This window comes from Psammomys obesus, unplaced genomic scaffold (genome assembly GCF_907164565.1).
Source record: "Psammomys obesus unplaced genomic scaffold, mPsaObe1.curated_primary_1811, whole genome shotgun sequence".
Taxonomy (NCBI): Eukaryota; Metazoa; Chordata; class Mammalia; order Rodentia; family Muridae; genus Psammomys; species Psammomys obesus.
The window spans coordinates 4,872,363-4,891,204 of record NW_026592710.1 but is presented as its reverse complement, the minus strand read 5'-3'; the positions used below and the strand labels follow the sequence as shown (position 1 = coordinate 4,891,204).

The 18,842-nt window shown below is 44.6% G+C and overlaps 3 protein-coding genes across 10 annotated transcripts in view; all 3 read right to left on the bottom strand.

Annotated features, from left to right (window-relative positions):
* Window positions 1–756, bottom strand: part of Per3 (period circadian regulator 3) — a 47,560-nt gene extending 46,804 nt beyond the window's left edge. For all 4 annotated transcript variants that reach the window (XR_008721014.1, XR_008721013.1, XM_055615034.1 and 1 more), the window contains exon 1: window positions 257–756. Coding sequence is in view for 2 of the 4 variants with exons in the window: in XM_055615034.1 (XP_055471009.1) it covers window positions 257–381 (125 nt within the window). In the remaining 2 variants the exon portion in view is untranslated. The remainder of the gene's footprint in view (window positions 1–256) is intronic.
* Window positions 757–3,135: 2,379 nt separating this feature from the next.
* Window positions 3,136–13,580, bottom strand: Vamp3 (vesicle associated membrane protein 3). Its single transcript, XM_055615299.1, has 5 exons — window positions 13,493–13,580; window positions 11,954–12,035; window positions 6,411–6,569; window positions 5,669–5,720; window positions 3,136–4,732 (listed from the first exon to the last, which is right to left on the bottom strand). Coding segments are annotated over exons 1-5 (312 nt in total). The 5' UTR covers window positions 13,495–13,580; the 3' UTR covers window positions 3,136–4,715.
* Window positions 13,581–16,242: 2,662 nt separating this feature from the next.
* Camta1 (calmodulin binding transcription activator 1) overlaps window positions 16,243–18,842 on the bottom strand; it is a 791,014-nt gene continuing 788,414 nt past the window's right edge. For all 5 annotated transcript variants that reach the window (XM_055615328.1, XM_055615327.1, XM_055615329.1 and 2 more), the window contains one exon: window positions 16,243–18,408. In XM_055615328.1, the coding sequence (XP_055471303.1) occupies window positions 18,376–18,408 (33 nt within the window). In that variant the 3' untranslated portion in view covers window positions 16,243–18,375. The remainder of the gene's footprint in view (window positions 18,409–18,842) is intronic.

The following is an 18,842-nucleotide window of genomic DNA, read 5'->3' as shown; positions in this document are numbered from 1 at the left end:
TTTCATTCTCCCTTCAGCCCTAATTCCGTCAAATTCTTTAACCACTTTCCCCTTTCTTTCCCTATGCTGGTAATTCAGTAACAGCCCTCTCCCATCAATTCTCACTGAATTGTCTAAAAGTTCCCTTTCCGGTCGCCTTCCCCTCACCCCGCCCCAGGGGTCAAAAATATAATTAAGAAGTCGTGAACCCTGCTTTCTCAGCTCCAGGGGAAGGACAATAAACACAGACGGTGGTGGGGAAGCTTCTTTGCATCACCTGTGGCTGCTGTCCACGTCAGTGCCCTGCAGAGGACCCTCCTGGCCAGACGCCCCCTGGAGCCCCCGTCCCCTAGCCTGAGGACTGTCGCTGCCGGGCACTGCCGGGTCTCCACAGGGTTCCATCCCGCCTGGCAGCCCTCAGCCTGCTTCTCTCAGTTTGCAGCCAGCAACCAAACCCGGCTTGTTTTGGTCCCTGCCATCGCCTTCGAGAAAGACTGGTCGCCGACCACGCTCATCTGAGGGGCACTTTTCTCCTCAGCATTTCCCCAGAGTCTGCTCGGGCGACGAGCTACACCAACAGCTCCCCGCCGGAAGCGGGTTGGCCGGACCACCCGTGCGGCTCTCGGCCCGAAACAACTTTTCCGCCTGCTGTGCTGGGAAGTCGGCGAGCATCGAGCATCGAGCAACACCGAGAGCGCAACGTTCCGGGGTGATCGGGCGGAAGGCAGGGGCAGCAGCGCCGCGCCGTGCAGGCTCGCAGGCGTCCCGCCAGCCGAGCCCTGGCCGCCGCCCGCCGCCCCGCGGAGCCCTCGCCTACTCCCGGGCCTCCCAGTCTCGAGGCCGGCCGCGTGCCGAGCAGCCGCCGGCCCCGCCCCCTGCGCGCCTCGGGCTCCGGCCCCGCCCCTCCGCCGCGCGATTGGTGGCTGAGGCTGGCTACGCGAGCTCCTATTGGTCAGGGGGCGGGGTCCGGCCCGGGCACCGCGGGGGTTACGTAACTGCGGGCGGGTGGGCGGGTGCAAAGGCCCCGAAGTACCTTACATAATGCGCGGGTCGGCCGAGGGCGCCTCTTGGCCAATCCCCGCCAAGCGGAGTGGCTTGGAGGACGCTAGAGCCGGGTCGCACAAGTCTACTGCGGGGCTTCCCAGGGCCCCGGCCTTGGTGCTGTCAGTAACGAGAGGGCGGACCCAGAGGGCGGGGCCAGGCGGCCGACAGGTGCGTGGAACCCCTGGCGTTTCTGGGTCCGCAGGCCTTTGGGGTTCTCCGGGGTAACCCCGGTAGTGCCCAGGGACGCAGTACTTTGGGGTGAAGGACCTTCTTGGGTTTCCATTGTTTTAATCTTTTTTAAACTTGCTGTCTCCTTCCGCCCGCCAATGTAGGTAAATGAATTCAGGTAGACTCCAACCGAATTTTCAGAAAGAGAAGTTTAAAAGTCCAAGGTAACTTCCCTGACTGCCCTTTAGTTACAGATTTATTTGGCGACAAGAAGATAAACATAGTGTAAACGATGCTCGGTTTTCGAGGAAACAGCCGAGACGCTCATTTTACATAACTATCTCTACTCTTCGGAGATGAAAGGCACAGGGCGGAACTCCAGCCTGTGTACAACAAGAATACATTGAGTAAGGGGGTGGAGAGATGGCGCAGCGGTCTTTCCTGCACTTATCAAATATTTCATCCAGTATTTGTTGAATGAAAGGTGTTCAGGTCAAAGGAAAAAGGGAAGGTGCCAGAAGAAAGTTCTCCACATTATATATTGGACAAATCGCCTCATTTTCAAAGTCTTTCTCCACACTAGATTGCTCTACTCCCAAGCTCTTCAAGCATTTATTACACAACTATTGAGTGCATACCTGGGCAGGGATTATTGTACTCTGAGTACAGGACAAAAGTCTGTCATATTCAACATGTAACAAGAATGACTCCTCAAAGTTATGAAAGCCTGAGATCCTGCTAAGAAAGAAGCCAGTGGAAGGGTAAGGACAGAGGTTAAGGGGGGGAGACTGGAGGCAGGAGGCATGGGAAATGCAGTGTGAGCGAAGCCCTGGCGTGAGGAAATGGGTGGGCCAAAGAACCGAACGGTGCTGCACCTGCCAGGTCACCCTGGTGCAGAGGTTAGTTGAACGGAGCACCCACTCGACTAGTTGTTGAGAACCCAAAACGATATGAGATCAGGTGAGAAAGGGAGGGTCAGACGGTGGTATTTAAGAAAAAAGTAGATTTTTGTGTTGCACTTAAGCAAAAACCTACCTAGTCCATATTACATTGTTTGCAAGGGTGAAGGAATGAGAGGAAGTGTACTCACAGTCAGTCACATAGATAGGGAAAACCCCCACACATTGGAACATCCCTCACCCATCCAAGTTTACCTATCTAGTTGGTGGGCTGTGTGGTGTACCAGGCCAGCGCTGCAGAACACCAGAACTTCCAGAACAACTGTTTTTACGAAACCCATGGGCCAAATCCTGACTGATCTGGTAACTGCAAGCCAGCTCCCGACTCATCTTTGCACTGAAAAGCACTTTTCATTTAAGGTATGTGATAGTTAATTCCAGTTCGACTTCACTGGGTCTGGAATCAACTAAAAGGTAACCTGCCAAGTATGCCTGATGGATTTTCTTCCTCAGATTATGTGAAGTGGGGAAGACTTACCCTAAATGTAGGCAGCAACTTTTGGTGGCAGGACAGATAAAGATGGGAGAAGGAAGCTCTGGTTTTTGCCTGCAAACCTTCATTCCCAGGGAAGTTAATCTCCCCTGGTGTATCAGAACTCAGCTTCTTTGGGCTTCAACAAGGACTAAAGACCAGAGGTTTTTCCAGGAATCTTCCAAGCCTACAGTGCCAGGTTGGGACTGCAGAAGCCCTCAGCCTCATGGACTAAGCAGCTACCAGGTTCTCAGCCTCTTCACTGTGAGGCAGACCACAGTACATAAGACAATCTAAGAAATTCTCTTTTAATATACATTCATCTTATTAGTTCCGTTCCTCTAGAGGACCCTAACACAGGGTGGGATCTACACCTACCCATGAGAATGTGGCCCACGGAAAATGGGTAAGAAAGAAAATGTTTGTGAGGGAGAGACAGGGAGTAGCAAGGGTAAGAGGTTTTAGGAAATGGATCAGGTATATCCACCACAGTCCAAGAAACCTGAGACAAGATCATGTTAATAAACAACTTTATTCAGGTCATCATAGTGGGAAAGTTCCCAGCTATTTACACAGACAAACGAGGTATCACTGTGTTAATGCAGGAGCCGGTGAGTTCCAGGGACGGAGCATGGTGGAGACAGCACCAAGGTTGTCGGGTCAAGGCAGGACAGAAGCCCTGGCTGATGCTGCTTTCCCACAATGGGCATGCTGCAAGGCCTGTCTTCAACATTCGTATTGTTTTGGTAACATCAGAGGTACACAAAAAAAGCTAGAACCAGATTCTATGACATCTTGACTGATGCTGCTTTGAATACAAACACAAATTTCAGGACCTTCTAATGGCACTGCCACAGATAAGCAGTACAGACCTGCTTTTCCTTCACTGCTTCTTTGTTTTCATCCATGCCTGAACTCCCATCTTTGAGCCATACCTTGATGAAAGTCTCATATACACAACAAAAGTGTCTCAGAAGGCAATGGCTATATCATAAGAGCAACAGGCTTCTTTGGCTAGTTCTCTAGGAGTGACCAGTGCCTCACCTCAAGCAGAATATAAAGGATGAGGAAAAGCACTAAATAATTTTCCAGAGCTCTGTCTGTGCAGACTGACACCTTTTTGAGGCGGCAAGGCTGCTGCTCACATCACGCTAGCATAGTTCAGCAGAGTTCAGTCTGCACACTGCTGGCTAAATAAATGTCTTGTCTACAGGTGTGACTTGAGCTCATCCTATAGCTCTATGAAAGAAAGCAAATCAGAACGAATAACACTATCTACAGGATTTCACAGGAAGGACTGTCAAAATGTCGAAGGCTCACAGAGTATTGGCACTTTGTCTTGAAGGGCTCCTTGAGTTACATTTGGCACTTATTTGAATTTCTCTATTAAGGGAAAACTTACTGACATTTTAATTGTATCTAAATTTTGGCAAAATAGAAACTTTGGTCACAGTTATATAAAAACTTTTTAAAGAGTTATTTCTGATTAAAATATTATTTTAGAAGTGATATGCAACAAGAAGAAAGTAAACATCTTACACCTAACATAAGAGCACCGATGAGCTCTTCACCAGCATCTTAAATACAGTAGGAGTCAGTAATGCTTACAAAAAAGGAAGGTCCTCTTAATGAAAAGGAGTGGAGTTGTCAGAATAAGGCACACTCTGTTACTGTCACTGATTTGAGTTAGGTAGTAGTGTTCTCCTCAGAAGGTGCAACCCAAAGGTTTAAAATGTGGCTTTGAGAACGATGTCAGGTGGGGACAGCTGACTTGAACAAAATCCCCTTTCTGGAATCCACAAGTCATCAGTGACAACATCCACCTAGGTTTCAGCTCTCTGGAACAGAAGTCCTCTTTCCCAGTCGGTAACTCTGTAAAGGCACTGTGCAAAATGTGGGCAGGGTAGGTCACACCTCCAGTTTGGGGCATATATTAAAAACAGAGACACACCTCTAGGCACTAAAGTGTATGTAAATTAACAAGAATAATCACTTGGAAAAAACAGTAGGTAAGCTCCGTATCATAGCAGGTTCTAAGGAAAAAGTCTTCAAAGCGGTCCTGAACAGTGTGCTTCAGTTTTGCCAGCTCTTCCTTAAGAGACACACCACACTAGGAAGCGGGGAAGATTCAGAAACAGTGAAAACGGCAGTTAGTGTTTCTGCAGATGCTCAGTAGGGATTTCTATTATCTATATAGGAACAGGAAGAGTGTGAAATGGCTAATTTTCTACTAGCAGCTTCTTTGTATCCTACAGGAATCTGAAGAAGACTGAAGTCAAAAGAGATAAAGGAAATATCCAATAGCATGGAACTAACAAAGAAAGACATGCTTTGCTAGAAAATCCCATAGATTAAACTGAAACTAATAATAAGTTCTTCTAATAATATAAAGCCACAAGATGGTGGTAATAGCTATGTGTATCTGTACACATTCTGTAATTAATATTTCTGTTGTCCTATGTCAGGTACTTTTTATATAGTAACCAGATTTGTCCTAAAAACACAAGGTGGACACCACTGCTATCTTCATTTTACTCATGACGACACTGAGGTCTAGACATACCAACTGCTTGCCCAAGACTACAGAGCTTCTACTATAAGGTGGTAGAGCTGGGATGGATCAAAGTGGTCTCCGCTGATCACTACACTCCACAAAAGGAAACACAGACTAAAACTGCATAGGAGAGAAAAATTGGCCAGACGGTAGAAATGAAATTTCCTATTCTCAAAGGATTACCTTTATCTACCTATCTGTCTGTCAAAAACGCCAGACTTCAATTACAAAAACTCAAATATATAGACTTAGTATGGTGGCACATGCCTATAACCCTACCACTTGAGAGGGTGAGGCAGAAAGATTACAAGTTCAATGGCAGCCTGGGTTGAACACTGAGATGAGACCTTGCCTCAAATTTCCCTCAATACCACCACCCCAAAACACCCTCAAGTATTCAAAATATTTGGTCAAGAAAAATATTTAAACCTTAGAATGAACTAACCCTTTGCTTCTGTATAGGCAAACATCTATGAAACAGGGGTGACTCACCAATAATGATGATGACAACAATCACCAGGACACTGATCCCTATTGCCCACATCTGCAATAAGACAGGTCCACTTAACATTGCAAAAACAGATTAAGACAGTGCTTGCTGCAACAGCTACAATGTGAAATAATTTATCATTTCTAAAGCCTACATTTAATATTTTCAGTTAAGGCCTGAAATTTAGTCATGGGCTTTCAGAAGTGTGTTCCAATTCTCTGTGGCCCTTGGAAAGATATACATCTCCACATAGCCTCCTGAGTTCATCTCACGTCCCTTTTAAACAAAGCATGACAGGAATTATCTGAGATCTGATCATAGACACTCTCATTTGCTAACTGTGTAAGTCTCCCTTGGACAATGTTCATATGTTGCTTTCTCCTCTTTTGTTGAACAAGGTGGGACTTAGCATTTAACCTTCGCAGAATGGCTGGCAAACTGAGCATCCGAGCCAGCACTCCTCTATTCAGGGTATTCTCTGGTACCTGGGTGGGGGTCTGCCCTGGTACCTGATTTAGGCAGTTTGCCCATGACTGGTTTAGGCAGTCCGATTCTACATGTCTTCTAGCTTTAGCCATAAAACACGGGATCAGATTCCTAGTTGTGAGCAAGGAAATGGAATGTAGAATCACAGTTGGCCCAGATTCCACCCACTACCCAGTCACAGAATGCAACAGTGTGGCCTCTGCAGCACTCTGGAAATGGAGAGGGGCCTGGAATGAAGGTCTGTCAAGAGAACATTACCTTGCAGTTCTTCCACCAATACTTTCTCTTCAACTTGGCAGCACTTGTTTCAAACTGAGAAGCGCCAGCCTGCAGTGCATCTGCGCGGTCATCCAGCTCCGAGAGCTTCTGGTCTCTCTCTAACACCTTATCCACATTGACTCTCATGATGTCAACCACCTAAATGAACATGGTCACAGTTATACAAAAAGGAAAGGAGGAACAAAACTCTACATGAAATCTATGGACACTCTTTATTGAGTTAAACTTTCACTTAAAAAGGTACAGGCCTTTGTGATAAATCCACACAGCAAACCAAGGATAGAAGGGGCACTTATGGGAAAACCCACACTAGCATCACATACCATGCTGAGAGACTCAACATCTTTCTAGGATCTGAAACAGAGTGAAGGGTGCTCACTTTCACGGCGGTTCAACCCTGTCGGCAGCCCTGCTCAGGGCAACTAGCGGGGGAAGAAGGCAGCCTGGATGGAAAGCAGGGCTACAGCTGTCTATTACTGCATGTCAGAAATTTTACAGAAAACCCCTAAGACTTTTCCACAGGAGGCTGGCGAGACGACTCGCCAGGTAAAAGGGCTTGTTGTCAAGTCTAATGACCTGAGTTCAATCCCTGGGACCCACACGGTGAAAAGAGAAAACTGACTTTTTCAAGTTGTGCTCTGACCTCTGCATGTCGTTGGTGTGCTGTGTGTTCCCACCACAATTATTTTTAGAGCCAGATCTGTGCCCATCAGTAAGGCCTACACTCTTAAGGCAAAATAGAAAATCAGCCGGATGCTCCTAGCCAGTTAGCCTGGATTTCATAGCATAGCATGGTAGAAACAAGAGACTTTGCCTTAACAAGATGGAAAAGAACCAACTCCAAGAATGTTATCTCTACTTCTTCTTCCACTACACACACACACACACACACACACACACACACACACACACACACAAATATTTAAAAGAATTTTTCAAAATGTACTACATGAATAAATTCAGCCAAGTTGTAGCATCTAAGATAAACACTTAAATCGGTTGCGTTTCTATGTGCCAGCAATGCATTGAGGAACAGTGTCCTTACCAAAAAACTCAAAAGGCTAAAACTACAACCAATGTAGTTAATTAAGGAGCTGAAGGACTTGCAGAATAAAAAAAACCATGCAATATTAGAAAAAGCGGGTGGCCCCACGGGGTAGAGTGCCTGCTGCACAAACATGAGCACCTGAGTTTGGATGTACAATGTTCACAGAAAAAAACAGGTATGACATTCTGCTCCTATACTGCCAGCACTGGGGGAGGCAGATCCCAGAGACTCACTGGCCAACTAGTCCAGAAAACAGATGAGCTCTGGGTTCAGGGTAGTAACCTGTCTCAAAAATTAAGGTGAACAAAATCAGAAGAAGATTCCTGATTTTGACCTCTGTCCACTACATGCTTATACCACATGCACTCACAAAAGAGAATCCAACAAAATACAGAACATACTACACAGAAGCTGTGCACAAAAGCACATACCTGCTATTTGGGAGGTGAAGGCACCACACACACACACACACACACACACACACACACACAGAGAGAGAGAGAGAGAGACTGAGAAAGACTGTTATAAGAATTGGAGTCTTAGTAAGAGAAAAGACAACCATGTTTACATGTTGGAAGACTTAATACTGTAGAGAGGGCAGTACTCCCAAAGTGACCTACAGAGTCAATACACTCCCACCAACTCTTTTCCCCTCAGAAAACTGTCATGTAGTACCCATTCTAGTGCTTTTTTCATATGTTAGTTCAAAAAAGAACTGAGAATAAGCAAACCAATACTAAAAGAGTTACATGGTCATTTCAAAACTCACCACAGATGTAGAGTAATAAATACTGCAATACTGGAGCTGGAGAGATGGCTTAACAGTTAAAAGCACTGGCTACTCTTCCAGAAGACCTGAGTTCAATTTCCAGATGGTGGCTCACAACCATCTATAATGGGATCTGATGTGGTCTTCTGACATGTACCATACATGCACACAGAACACTCCTTCAGACATAACAAAACAAAACAAAACAACTCACACATAAGTAAACAAACAAACAAACAACCCTGTGATACTGATACAAGGCCAAGTGAAAACCAGTGAGAAAGAACCCAGAAATCTGCCTTCATATTTAAAGCCAATTGAATTGGTTTGTTTACTGATTGATTGCTTTTGGTGCTGTGGATAGAACTGAAGTTCTTCTTTGGTTAGGCAAGTGCTCCATTACTGGCAAGACTCTCAGCCTGCCAGCTAATTTTCAAGAGGATGCTAAGACCAGCAAATGGAGAAAGAATATTCTTTTCAACAAATAGTGCTGTCACAACTAAGTAACCATATGGAAAGAATAAAGTTGGGTTCCTGTTTCATTTCCTATACAAAAAGAAACTCAAAATAGATCAGTCAGCTAAGTTTAAGAGCTAAGACTATAAAAACTCTTAGAAGAAAAAGAAGTAAAGCTTTACAGCTTGTTTTAGGTTTCTATTGCTGTCTAGAACACCATGACCTAAAGCAACTTGGGGCAGAGAAGGGTTATTTCATCCCATAGCTTGCAGTCACGCATCTGGGAAGTCAAGGCAGAAACTGATGATGTAGGGATCATGCAGGAATGTGTTTACTGGCTTGCTCCCCATGGCTTACTCAAACTGTTTTCTTATGCCATCCAGAACTACCTTCCCAAGGGTGGCAGCACCCAACAGTAAGCTGGGACATCCCAGATCAATCATCAATCAGAAAATGCTTGTCCACAGGCAAATCTGGTGGGTATATCTTCTCAACTGACATTCTCTTTCTAAAATGACTCTAGCTGGTGTTGAGTTGACATAAAAGTAGCCAGCACACAGCTTCAGGTTTGGCTCTGGGCACTTAAATTTGATATCACAAGCAAGAGCAACAAAAGAAAAAAAAAAAAACATTTAAAGTAACTGAAGAGATAAATTGGGCTTTATAAAAAGTAAAACCTTTTGGCATCAAAGTATACTACAAAGAATGTGAAACTCAACCAACCCAGAGGATGGAAATACTTATGAAACACTTATCTGATAAATGTTAAATGTGAAGAATACATTAAAGAGCCTTACATGTTAACAACAGAAAGATAATACAACAAAAACATTTTCAAAGACACATAACTGTACTCCTAGCATTTGGGAGGCTGGGACAAGAAGATCTGAAGTTCAATAGTAGGCTACATAACAAAATAATAGGCTACATAACAAAACCGTGTCTCAGAAAAAATAGCTAAAAAACAGCAGTAATGCAAAATGGGGTAAAGGACTTGAACAATCACTTCTTCAGAGACACAGAAATGGCCAACATACACCAGAAAGATGTTTACTATTACTAATCAAATAATTAATTAATTCAAAACCACAGGAGATACCACCTCCTGCTTGCTAGGAGGGCTGCAGCCCCAAACTCACAGTACCAGGGACATTGGACACTGCTGTCAGGGAAATAAGCTAGTGTAGGATACCACAAGAAAAATTGCCATAGAATTATTATATAAACCAGAAATGCCACTCTTAGGTCCACACCTAAATGAAACAGAAACAACAATGAATCTAGCCCCTGGGAACTCACAGCAGCCCTGTTTATATCAGCAGAAAGACTAGGATAGCTCAGCCACCCAGTTAAGTATGAACAAATCATGGCTATACAGATCACGAACTAGCACTTGGCCAAAAGAGGGAAAAGGTGCTAGCAAAGACGACAACGGGATGTACACGGAAGCATACTCAGGTGAGAGAAGTCTGACACTGATCCTGGAATATGCTATACCTAGAATAGGCAAACCCAAAGGAACAGAGCAGACTGCAGGTTACCTGGCAACCAGGAGAAAAAGGGAAGGGTGAGGATTATGGAATGAGGACAGGGTGCTTCTTAGTAGTCACAAAAGAGATCTGAAAGCACAGAGAAGTGATGGTTGTACAACTCATTGAATATACTAAACACATACGCTGGATGGCAGACTTTTAAACATGCTCAATTTTATATTACGGGAATTTCACCTCAAAGAACAAAACCTTGATTCTCTTTAAAATTTCTTTAATTTCTAAAACAGAGTACAATTTGAGTTTTTAAAGTGACATTAGTGTAAAAGCCTAAAATGTTCAGAATTAAGTTCATATTGAAACCATCATATAAAAATCTCACTGTATAACTTAATAACAGTACCTAAGATAACTAGTTTTAGAACAGCTGAATGCAGAAAGATTGCAGCTGGTGGTGGCGGCACACATCTTTAATCCCAGCGCTGAGGAGGCAGAGGCTGCCTGATCTCTGCGAGTTTGAGGCCAGCCTGGTCTACAAAAAAAGGAGTTCCTGGACAGCCAGGGCTACACAGAGAAACCCTGTCTTGAAAAACCAAAAACCAAAACAATATAAAACAAAGCAAAAAACTAAAGCAAACCAAACCAAACAACCAGAAAGATCAAAATACCTGTGTTGGCAATGATGGCTTCTAAGAATGTAAACAGGGAGAGGGGAGATGGTTCAGCTGCTAAGAGTACTGGCTGCTCTCATGCAGAACCTGGGTTTTGTTCCCAGCAACAACAAACAGCTGAAAACTACCTGCAACTCCAGTTCCAACCATTCTGAAGCCTCTTCTGGCCTTTGCAGACACTGCACACACGGTACAGGTAACATGCAAACAAAACACTCAGACACTTAAATCTTAAAAAAAAAAAGAGAGAGAATATGAAATATGGGTCTGAGTTTCTCACAGAATCTTCACTGTGGTTCTACAGGTACACACACAAACAAAAGATGCCGGAAGACTCCTCCAGCTTAAGCATTCCAAAGAAAGCTGGGTTACAGCAGTTCCACCTTTTATGTGTCTTTCCTTAGCTGTCAGAGAAAGTCCTACAAAGATCTACCTATGCTAGGTAATCAGTAGGTGCAGCTATAAGACACACAACATTTTGGAAACAAAAACAAACAAAGAAATAGATCAGAAAGACTAGTTCCTGGCTTGAACAATCTAATTACCTTAATTACAGAATGGCTCTGGGAACATGCTTTTAAGAACAGGTGCTTGTAGTTGAACTATGTGATTTGATAGTAGAAAAACAAGTATGAAACCAGGAAGAGTCTGCTTTGTGCTTCGAACACAGCTTCTAGAACATTCAGGCAATATATATATATATTAAAAAAAAAAAGACTATGGAAATACTGGTCTGACTTTCTCACAGAAGCGTCACTGTGGCCTTGCACACACCCATCTAGAAAGATGATTTCTTATATAGTCAAACTTTGTGCTCAGACATGGATGATGCTTTTTTTCTTTTTTCTAATAGTAAAAAAGCCATTACATGTGTAAGTCTGTATGGAGCCATGTGCACATGCACACAGGTGCTCTTGGAGGCCAGAATTACAGGCAGTTGAGTGGCCCAAATACGAGTGCTTGGGTCCTCTGCTAAGCGTTCTTAACCTCCGAGCCATCTCTCCAGCTCCAATGATTCTTTTTCTAAATAAAGTTCTAGAGAATTCCCACGTTTGTTTAGAATTCACATTCTGAAGTGGAGAGCATACCTCATCTACTTGATTCTGTGTCTGCTGGAGTCTTCGACTGCTGCCAGTGGCAGCACCTGAACCCGCAGGCACACCTGTGGACCTGAAAGGTGTAAAAGCACGGGTATGAGTTCATTATGATTCTCAATGTGCTTGGTAAAGCACACATGGAATCCTAGTGCCTCTCGGGGGAGATGGGAGGTGGGGACAGGAGAGTCTTGGAGGCTTGAGTGACAGCAACGCTGACCACATGCTGCACTGAGCAAGAGATACGGTCACAAATAATGCGGAAGGTAAGGGCTGACATGTGAAGCTGCCCTCTGCTCTCACACATACCACAGCATGTGTGTGTATAAACTGTTATGCCAGCACTCAAGTCTTATTAATTCCTTAAAGTCCTGCAGTAAGAAAGAAAGGCACTAATGTGTCTTTATAGCCCCTCAGTAGTTCTAAGGACAGCATCACTGGACAGTGACCAAACTCTGAAACAATGTTTAATAGGGATCAATGTTTAATTGGGTCAATAAAATGCTGTTTTGTTTTTTTTTTTTAACTTGCTTTAAGACACACAAAGTTTAAAGATAGCCAGTATTCTCCTGATCTTTTTCTTTCGGCAAATAGCCAATATGGAGAGGTAGATTCGAAGTGCATGGAGGGGTCTGTGTGAATGGGAAGGTGGACTGAAGCAATTCTGTTGGAAAGCCACTCATCTTCCTCTGGTTCGTTGAAATCTTTATTTTCACTCATTCCCACTTTCCACAAGTACTCTGGCTCTGAAGGCCTTACCACCTCCATTAAACTCTGCTCCGTATCTAAGACAGCGCCCAGTATGTGCCTTGCCACACAACAGTCACCCCATCACTGACTGCACAGAGCTTTTAGGTCTGCACTGTGTCCACCACCGGGGTGTTTTTCTCTCTGAATCTTAATCATTGTTTGAAGAGGATAACTACTATCATTCTCCCAGGCTGAAGGGAGGCCAGTTCCAGTTTAGTTCCTTGAGCGTAGGTCGGGCATTGCCATTTGCACAGCGGTCTGACTGGATACATCTGAAGTGCTGGACCTTACCACGTGAAAGTAATTTGAAAACTTGAAAATTTGTTTTTGTTTAAAACGGCAACGAACCCCATGACCACGCTGGGGGCGCGGCAGCTCCCTGAGGACGCCGAGTCGCCGGTCGTCCACCACCGCCTAGGCCTCGGCACCTGGCGGGGTCCCGGTCACCCCCCCACCCCCGGGTCAAGGGACGCCCGAGGAAGGAGGCGCAGGGTGTGGCGGCCGCTTCCTCAGTAAGCCTGCGGCTCGCCTTCCGCGTCCGCCTGCAGGCCGCGGGGCACCCGGGGACGTCGCGGCGCCCCGACTCGTCCCGCTACGACTGCGCGCGGAGTGCACCGCGGGGCCGCCGCCCACCTCAGGCCCAGGGCGCTCGCTGCGCGGAGGCCCGCGAGGCCCCGCCCGAGGCCGGGTCCCCAGCAGCGGCCCCGCGCCGGACGAGGTTTCCGGGACTGGGCCCCCGCCCCCCGGGACCCGCCGCGCCTCGCAGCGCAGCGCGCCACTCACATTTTGTCGGCGGCGGTGGCGACGAACGGCCGACGGTCGTCGGAGGACCTGGGCAGCGAGCGCAGAGGCTGTGGGGATGGGCGGGGCCGCGATGACGTCACGAGTGGCCGGCAGGAACCGGCGGGGGCGCTCCCCGCCGCCGAGGGCGCGCCGGAAGTGGGCGGGACCGGAGCCAGGTCCAGGCGGGACACTCGGGCTGCAACCTCCAGGCCGGCCAGAGTGGGCGGGGCCGGAGCTTGGCGTGACGGGGCGTCCGCGATGACGAATGGGCGGGCGTTCTCGGTGGACGAGTGGGCGGGGCCAGGGCGCGGCGCCTGCGCCCTCGGGCTGAGCTCTTGGACGTCAAGGAATCCCCACAACTTCCGGAAGTGTCACGGCCGCCCTGCCTCTAGCCCTGGAAAGGTAATTTAGAGTGAGAATGGGTGCGGTTTACACTTACTTGACCCTGCTTTCGTTGTCTCTGAGTCGTGACCATATTAGCGTGCCTAACGTGCCAGAATAATATAGTGGTCCTGGGGGGACAACCAAAGTGCTTTTCTGAGAAAGTTCAGAGGCAATAGGAAGTCCATTTGGAGTCTTGACCACAGGGTTTGGGTAAGTCCCCTCTCATGTTATTAGCGAGGACAAATATTTGCCGTTGCACGGATGTTACACTCCCCGAAAGGAGCCTTGCTGCTGAGAACTCTGGTTCCTTCCTTTCTGTAATTCCCTGGCCCTAGCAGAGAGTAGGCACTCAGCTTTTGGTCAAACGGGGGGCGAGTAGTATGCATTGGCAAAATGTTCCAACAGTCTGTTACACAGACCAGGTAAGGTCAGTTGGTGGATTCCTAAGTGAAAGACACAAAAGATTAGTGTGTATTGCAAACATGAGAGTGGGTAATGGGTTGAGTAAGTAGCTATGATGAACATTCTGGGTTAAGTGTGAGTGGAAATAGCAAGCCCAGACCAACTGGAGAGTGTGGGGCCGGGCTTAAATAAAAACAAGAGTGAACAGAGTGAAGACAAGCGAGACGATGGCCTTTAAATGCACTGGACTCCAGAAAGTCCTAAGGGCTCCATTTGGGAGATTCAGAGGTAAAACTGTCTGGTCCTATTTCTGAGGTAGATCAGAAGTGAGATACTCCTAGGGAGATAAGTAGAAGTCTGCAGTGAAGAGCACTGGAACAACGATGAAAAATACCTGGAAGGGAGGCCTTAGCGAGGTAAGCTGGGGAGGGTCTTTTTAAAGAAACTGCCTAGTAGAGCTGAGGCGTGCAGCTTATGGTAGAGTGCTTGTCTACCATGCTGTTGTTGGTCTGAACCCCAGAATCACAAGACTCCCGCTTGTTGGCACACCCATCATTTCAACACTTTAAAGCTGTAGGTAAAATGGTAAGAAGTTCAAGGTCATCCTTGAGCTTTAAGCAGGGTATTTGGGGGTACCCTGGGCTACATGATTAAGGAGAACTTAGATTTGACATCCTTGATCTTTCAAGTAACTGCATTTAAGATAAATGGTTGATGTCTTGAGAAACCAAGCAATGTCGGTGGAAAGCAAGTGCTTTGGGGATAGTGGCTCTAAGTGAAACACTGGGTGTAAAAACACTGCACGTCGAAGGTAAAAAATACCTCCAGTTCTAACTATGATCTTAACCTCAACACCTTGGATTTCAGGTTAGGTTAAAGCAAAACACAGATAATATGGGGAAATTTTCTTCATTTTTAATTTACAGCAGAAAGAATATAAAGCATTCAGAAAACATTTTCCATATTTTAAGGGCAATTCAAAACATTTTGCATGGTTTCCAGCAGCTGAGTTCTTCAACAGATCCATTGACTCAATGATGCTTTACATGCAGTTACAAAAATAAAACTTACAAAAAAGAAGACGTCTAGACTAGTTTTACATGCAAGTCTCAGGGACCCCCCATTGGGCGCCAACTACTGTGTGGAACTGCCATAAGCGACCGTGCAGCCAGAAAGGGGTTCATCTTAGTATCTTTATTTCATTCACACAGTACAGCTGATTTTGAATGGGTAACAAGGATAGCAATTAAATCTTCAGGAGACAGAATAAGATTAGCTATTAATTTTATAATGAAGTCCTACTCCTGGCACTTGGGAATTCAGATTATCCAAGAAAGCTGCACCTACCTATCACCTTATATTCAAAATTAAGAGTCACAGTCAAAAAAAGTGGGCAGAAATGTTTTGTTTCAGTGGAAGTACGCTTCGACCTCACCTAGAATTCAGTTGTACTGGTAGGTTTTGACCCTACTTCTATCCCCTCCATTAGTCCTTCCTCATTTCTTTGTAAGTCTCCATCTTCCAGAATTTTCTAAATTATTCAGCTAATAATGTGGCATGTGAAACATTTAAAAAAATACATGTGAGGGTTGAAGCAAATCCACTGAGGTCATTACTCTGGTCAAATGATCAATTATCTGAACCATTAGCAATGGAGTAAATGTATTCAGATCCAGTATTAATATAGGATATTCTAAAAGAACTGGCTTTACATTCTATTCCCTGTGACGAATGCAGTTGTGTTCTTGTAAATTAGTGTCCTCAGACAGGTCAAATTGTGTAAAATAATAGGCATGGGGGGATTGCAACAGCTGCAACATAACCCACACATATAAAAACAAAATTGGGTCAGGTCGGCTTACAGATGTACAGGTGGCTGCTAGTTGTGGGGCTGTCTGTTGTCCAAGCTGATCACGAGCAGAAAGACATATATTGTACAGTAATTTGAGGTTGGCAGTGAAAGGAAGTAATTAAAAAACAAGTACAATTATAGAAAAGGCACCAAGAGCACTGACCCCAGTTTTTATTTTCACCACAATCTTTTTGTTTCTCCTTTCCTTCTGAAGACACCAGTTTAAAGCTTATTTGTGAATATTTTTAGGCTTCACAACAAGCCTTGAGTTTTAACTCACAGTTGGCAGCCAGAACCATGTTTTTTGTTTTTTTGTTTTTTGTTTTTTTAAAGAAAATCTTATACCAACCAATTCTCACACTTAACCTGGGAATTTTAAACTGGTATTAGCAAATGCAAAATTGGTTCTCTCTGTTTAACATGAATAGTTTCATTTTAAAAGCATCAGATTTCTTTGGCTCCTCATTACACGGGAAGTAGTATACCACGGCATCCCTTCAACACCAGTCTCCGTGGTTTTTCACTTTGTGTGTGTGTGTGTGTGTGAGCAATTTTTATTCATTTTTTAAATTTCCAGTGGGAGATATGAAAACGTCATTTTTCTTATTTCATACTACTTTTTTGTTAATTTTGATCATTCTAGTGTTCTTTGTTGGTGTGAGTGGATGGCGTTAAGTTCTGTCAGGATTCATCTTATGATTATCTATTTTGCAAAAGTAACTTAATTTTCTTAAGCAATATTAGCATTCACATTACTTGGCACCTTTGGCAAAGAAATTTTTTAAATAAAATAAAATAAACTCCTGGTAGCCAAAATTAAATGTAAACATATCCTTTTTTTAAAGTAATGCTACTCTGCCTTTTTTCCTAAGTCTAAATACAGTAGCTCTTTTTTTTTTTTAATTTTTTTGCAGGTTAGTCATGCTTTAGCAAAATGTTCTTCTACAGAACATTTAAAATAAAGTACTCTTATAGTGAAATAAATTTTTTTTGTTTCATTTTACAGACCATAGCCACTAATGCTTTGCTTTTGTTCTTTTTCTTGATTTCATGCACATCTTTGTTTTAATATATACAATATATACAAACAATACATCCACATTGTTCTCGCCCATTCAGACAAAACTATACAAATAATTTCATCTTGCCATGTTATTGACCTTTGTGAATAAAATATTTAGCAATTAATATAACCCCTTTCAAGTATTTTCTCGCTTTTTCATTTCTACCTTTTATATGTACACAGAAACCACTCCATTTGGATGAGATAGAGCCAAAACATGGAATTTACTGGCCAGAATGCAGCACCACACTGGTCGTTTAGGTGGCAAATGTCCAGGCAAGGTTTATGATTCCTTGGAATTACTATGGTTTCCAAGGTTACTAAAAAAAGGCTACATGCTTTACCAATTCTTAAGTAATTCTCATTGCAAGTGAAAGTAAGGCAAACAAATTAAAGTGCTGAACATGAGAAAAGGGAGATGATCACTATCCTCGCAGGTTCTTGGGAGGTGGTGGGACAAGAAAGTAAACTTAAATTCTGAAAGGTGTTTTTCATTATTTCCCGTGCATTACCCGTTTACCACACACCCGCCCCTCTGCAAAGTTCCACAAGACATTAAAAACCTGCAGATTTTAAAAGTTGCATTAAGTGTGCTGTAGAGATACAAACAAACGAACGAATAAACAAACGGAAAAAAAAACAGAACAGTGAAGGAAATGAAGACACACGGACTCGAGAATGACTTGGGTGATCTAAGCCCTCCACTGAGAACCAAAGATTCAGCTTCTTGGAAGTAACCGAGGTGCAGGCACAGCGTCCCTTGTGTTGCTAGCGTCGCCCCACCTGTTCTTATCTATATTTTTGGTATAAATATTTGTACAGTTCCACACGATGTTTGAATACAGCCCTAATGACAAGGAAAGTGGCTTCTTCCTAAGACGAGGAAGCCCTTCCAGTTCCTCCTGGTGTCTTGTTTTCCTGTGATCCAACAGAAGATTGAGTTCCAAGATGTCTCGCTGATCAAATGAAAAGTTGTCCATGAAAGTGCAAATGCAATGGCCAAAACCTTCTTGTTAAAACCCTGCAGCTGACTCCCCAAAACTGCAGAGGGATGGTGTGTGTGTGTGTGTGTGTGTGTGTGTGCGTGCGCACGCGCGTGTTGTTGCATGTCTCTGCTAAAAACAGAAATGAAAACAGTCTGAGAAGCAATGTCACATTGCTAAGGGATGCTGCTGTATGTCTTCAAGTTCCTTGGCCTTTTTCAATTCTTTCACTCTGGAAGAGAAACAAAACACAATACCAGGTGATAACTACAGAGTGAAACTGTGACCAAATAAAGGAGAGGGCTGTCACCCCCAAAATGAGAAGCCCAGACAAGCCCCTTTTGAAGACTGACAACAAGGAAACGTGTGAAGTTAGGAGAATACTCCAAGTGAAGATGTGTAAAATTTTACACGGGGGCTCCGAGAATCGGACAAAGCTCTTTGCTCTGCTACTGAAGCAGGAGTGACACCCACAGCTGGGCCGTTCACGGGGGGAATGGCTTCCTGTTCGATGGGCTGCCATGGATGCCCCACAACTCCATGTGACATCAACTAGGGAACTGGCACACATTAGCTCTGAGTAGATGGACTCATTTAATTCATTGCACTTGCAGACCCAGAGACTACCTTAACCCGACCCTACAACCTACACCAATCTCCTTTTCC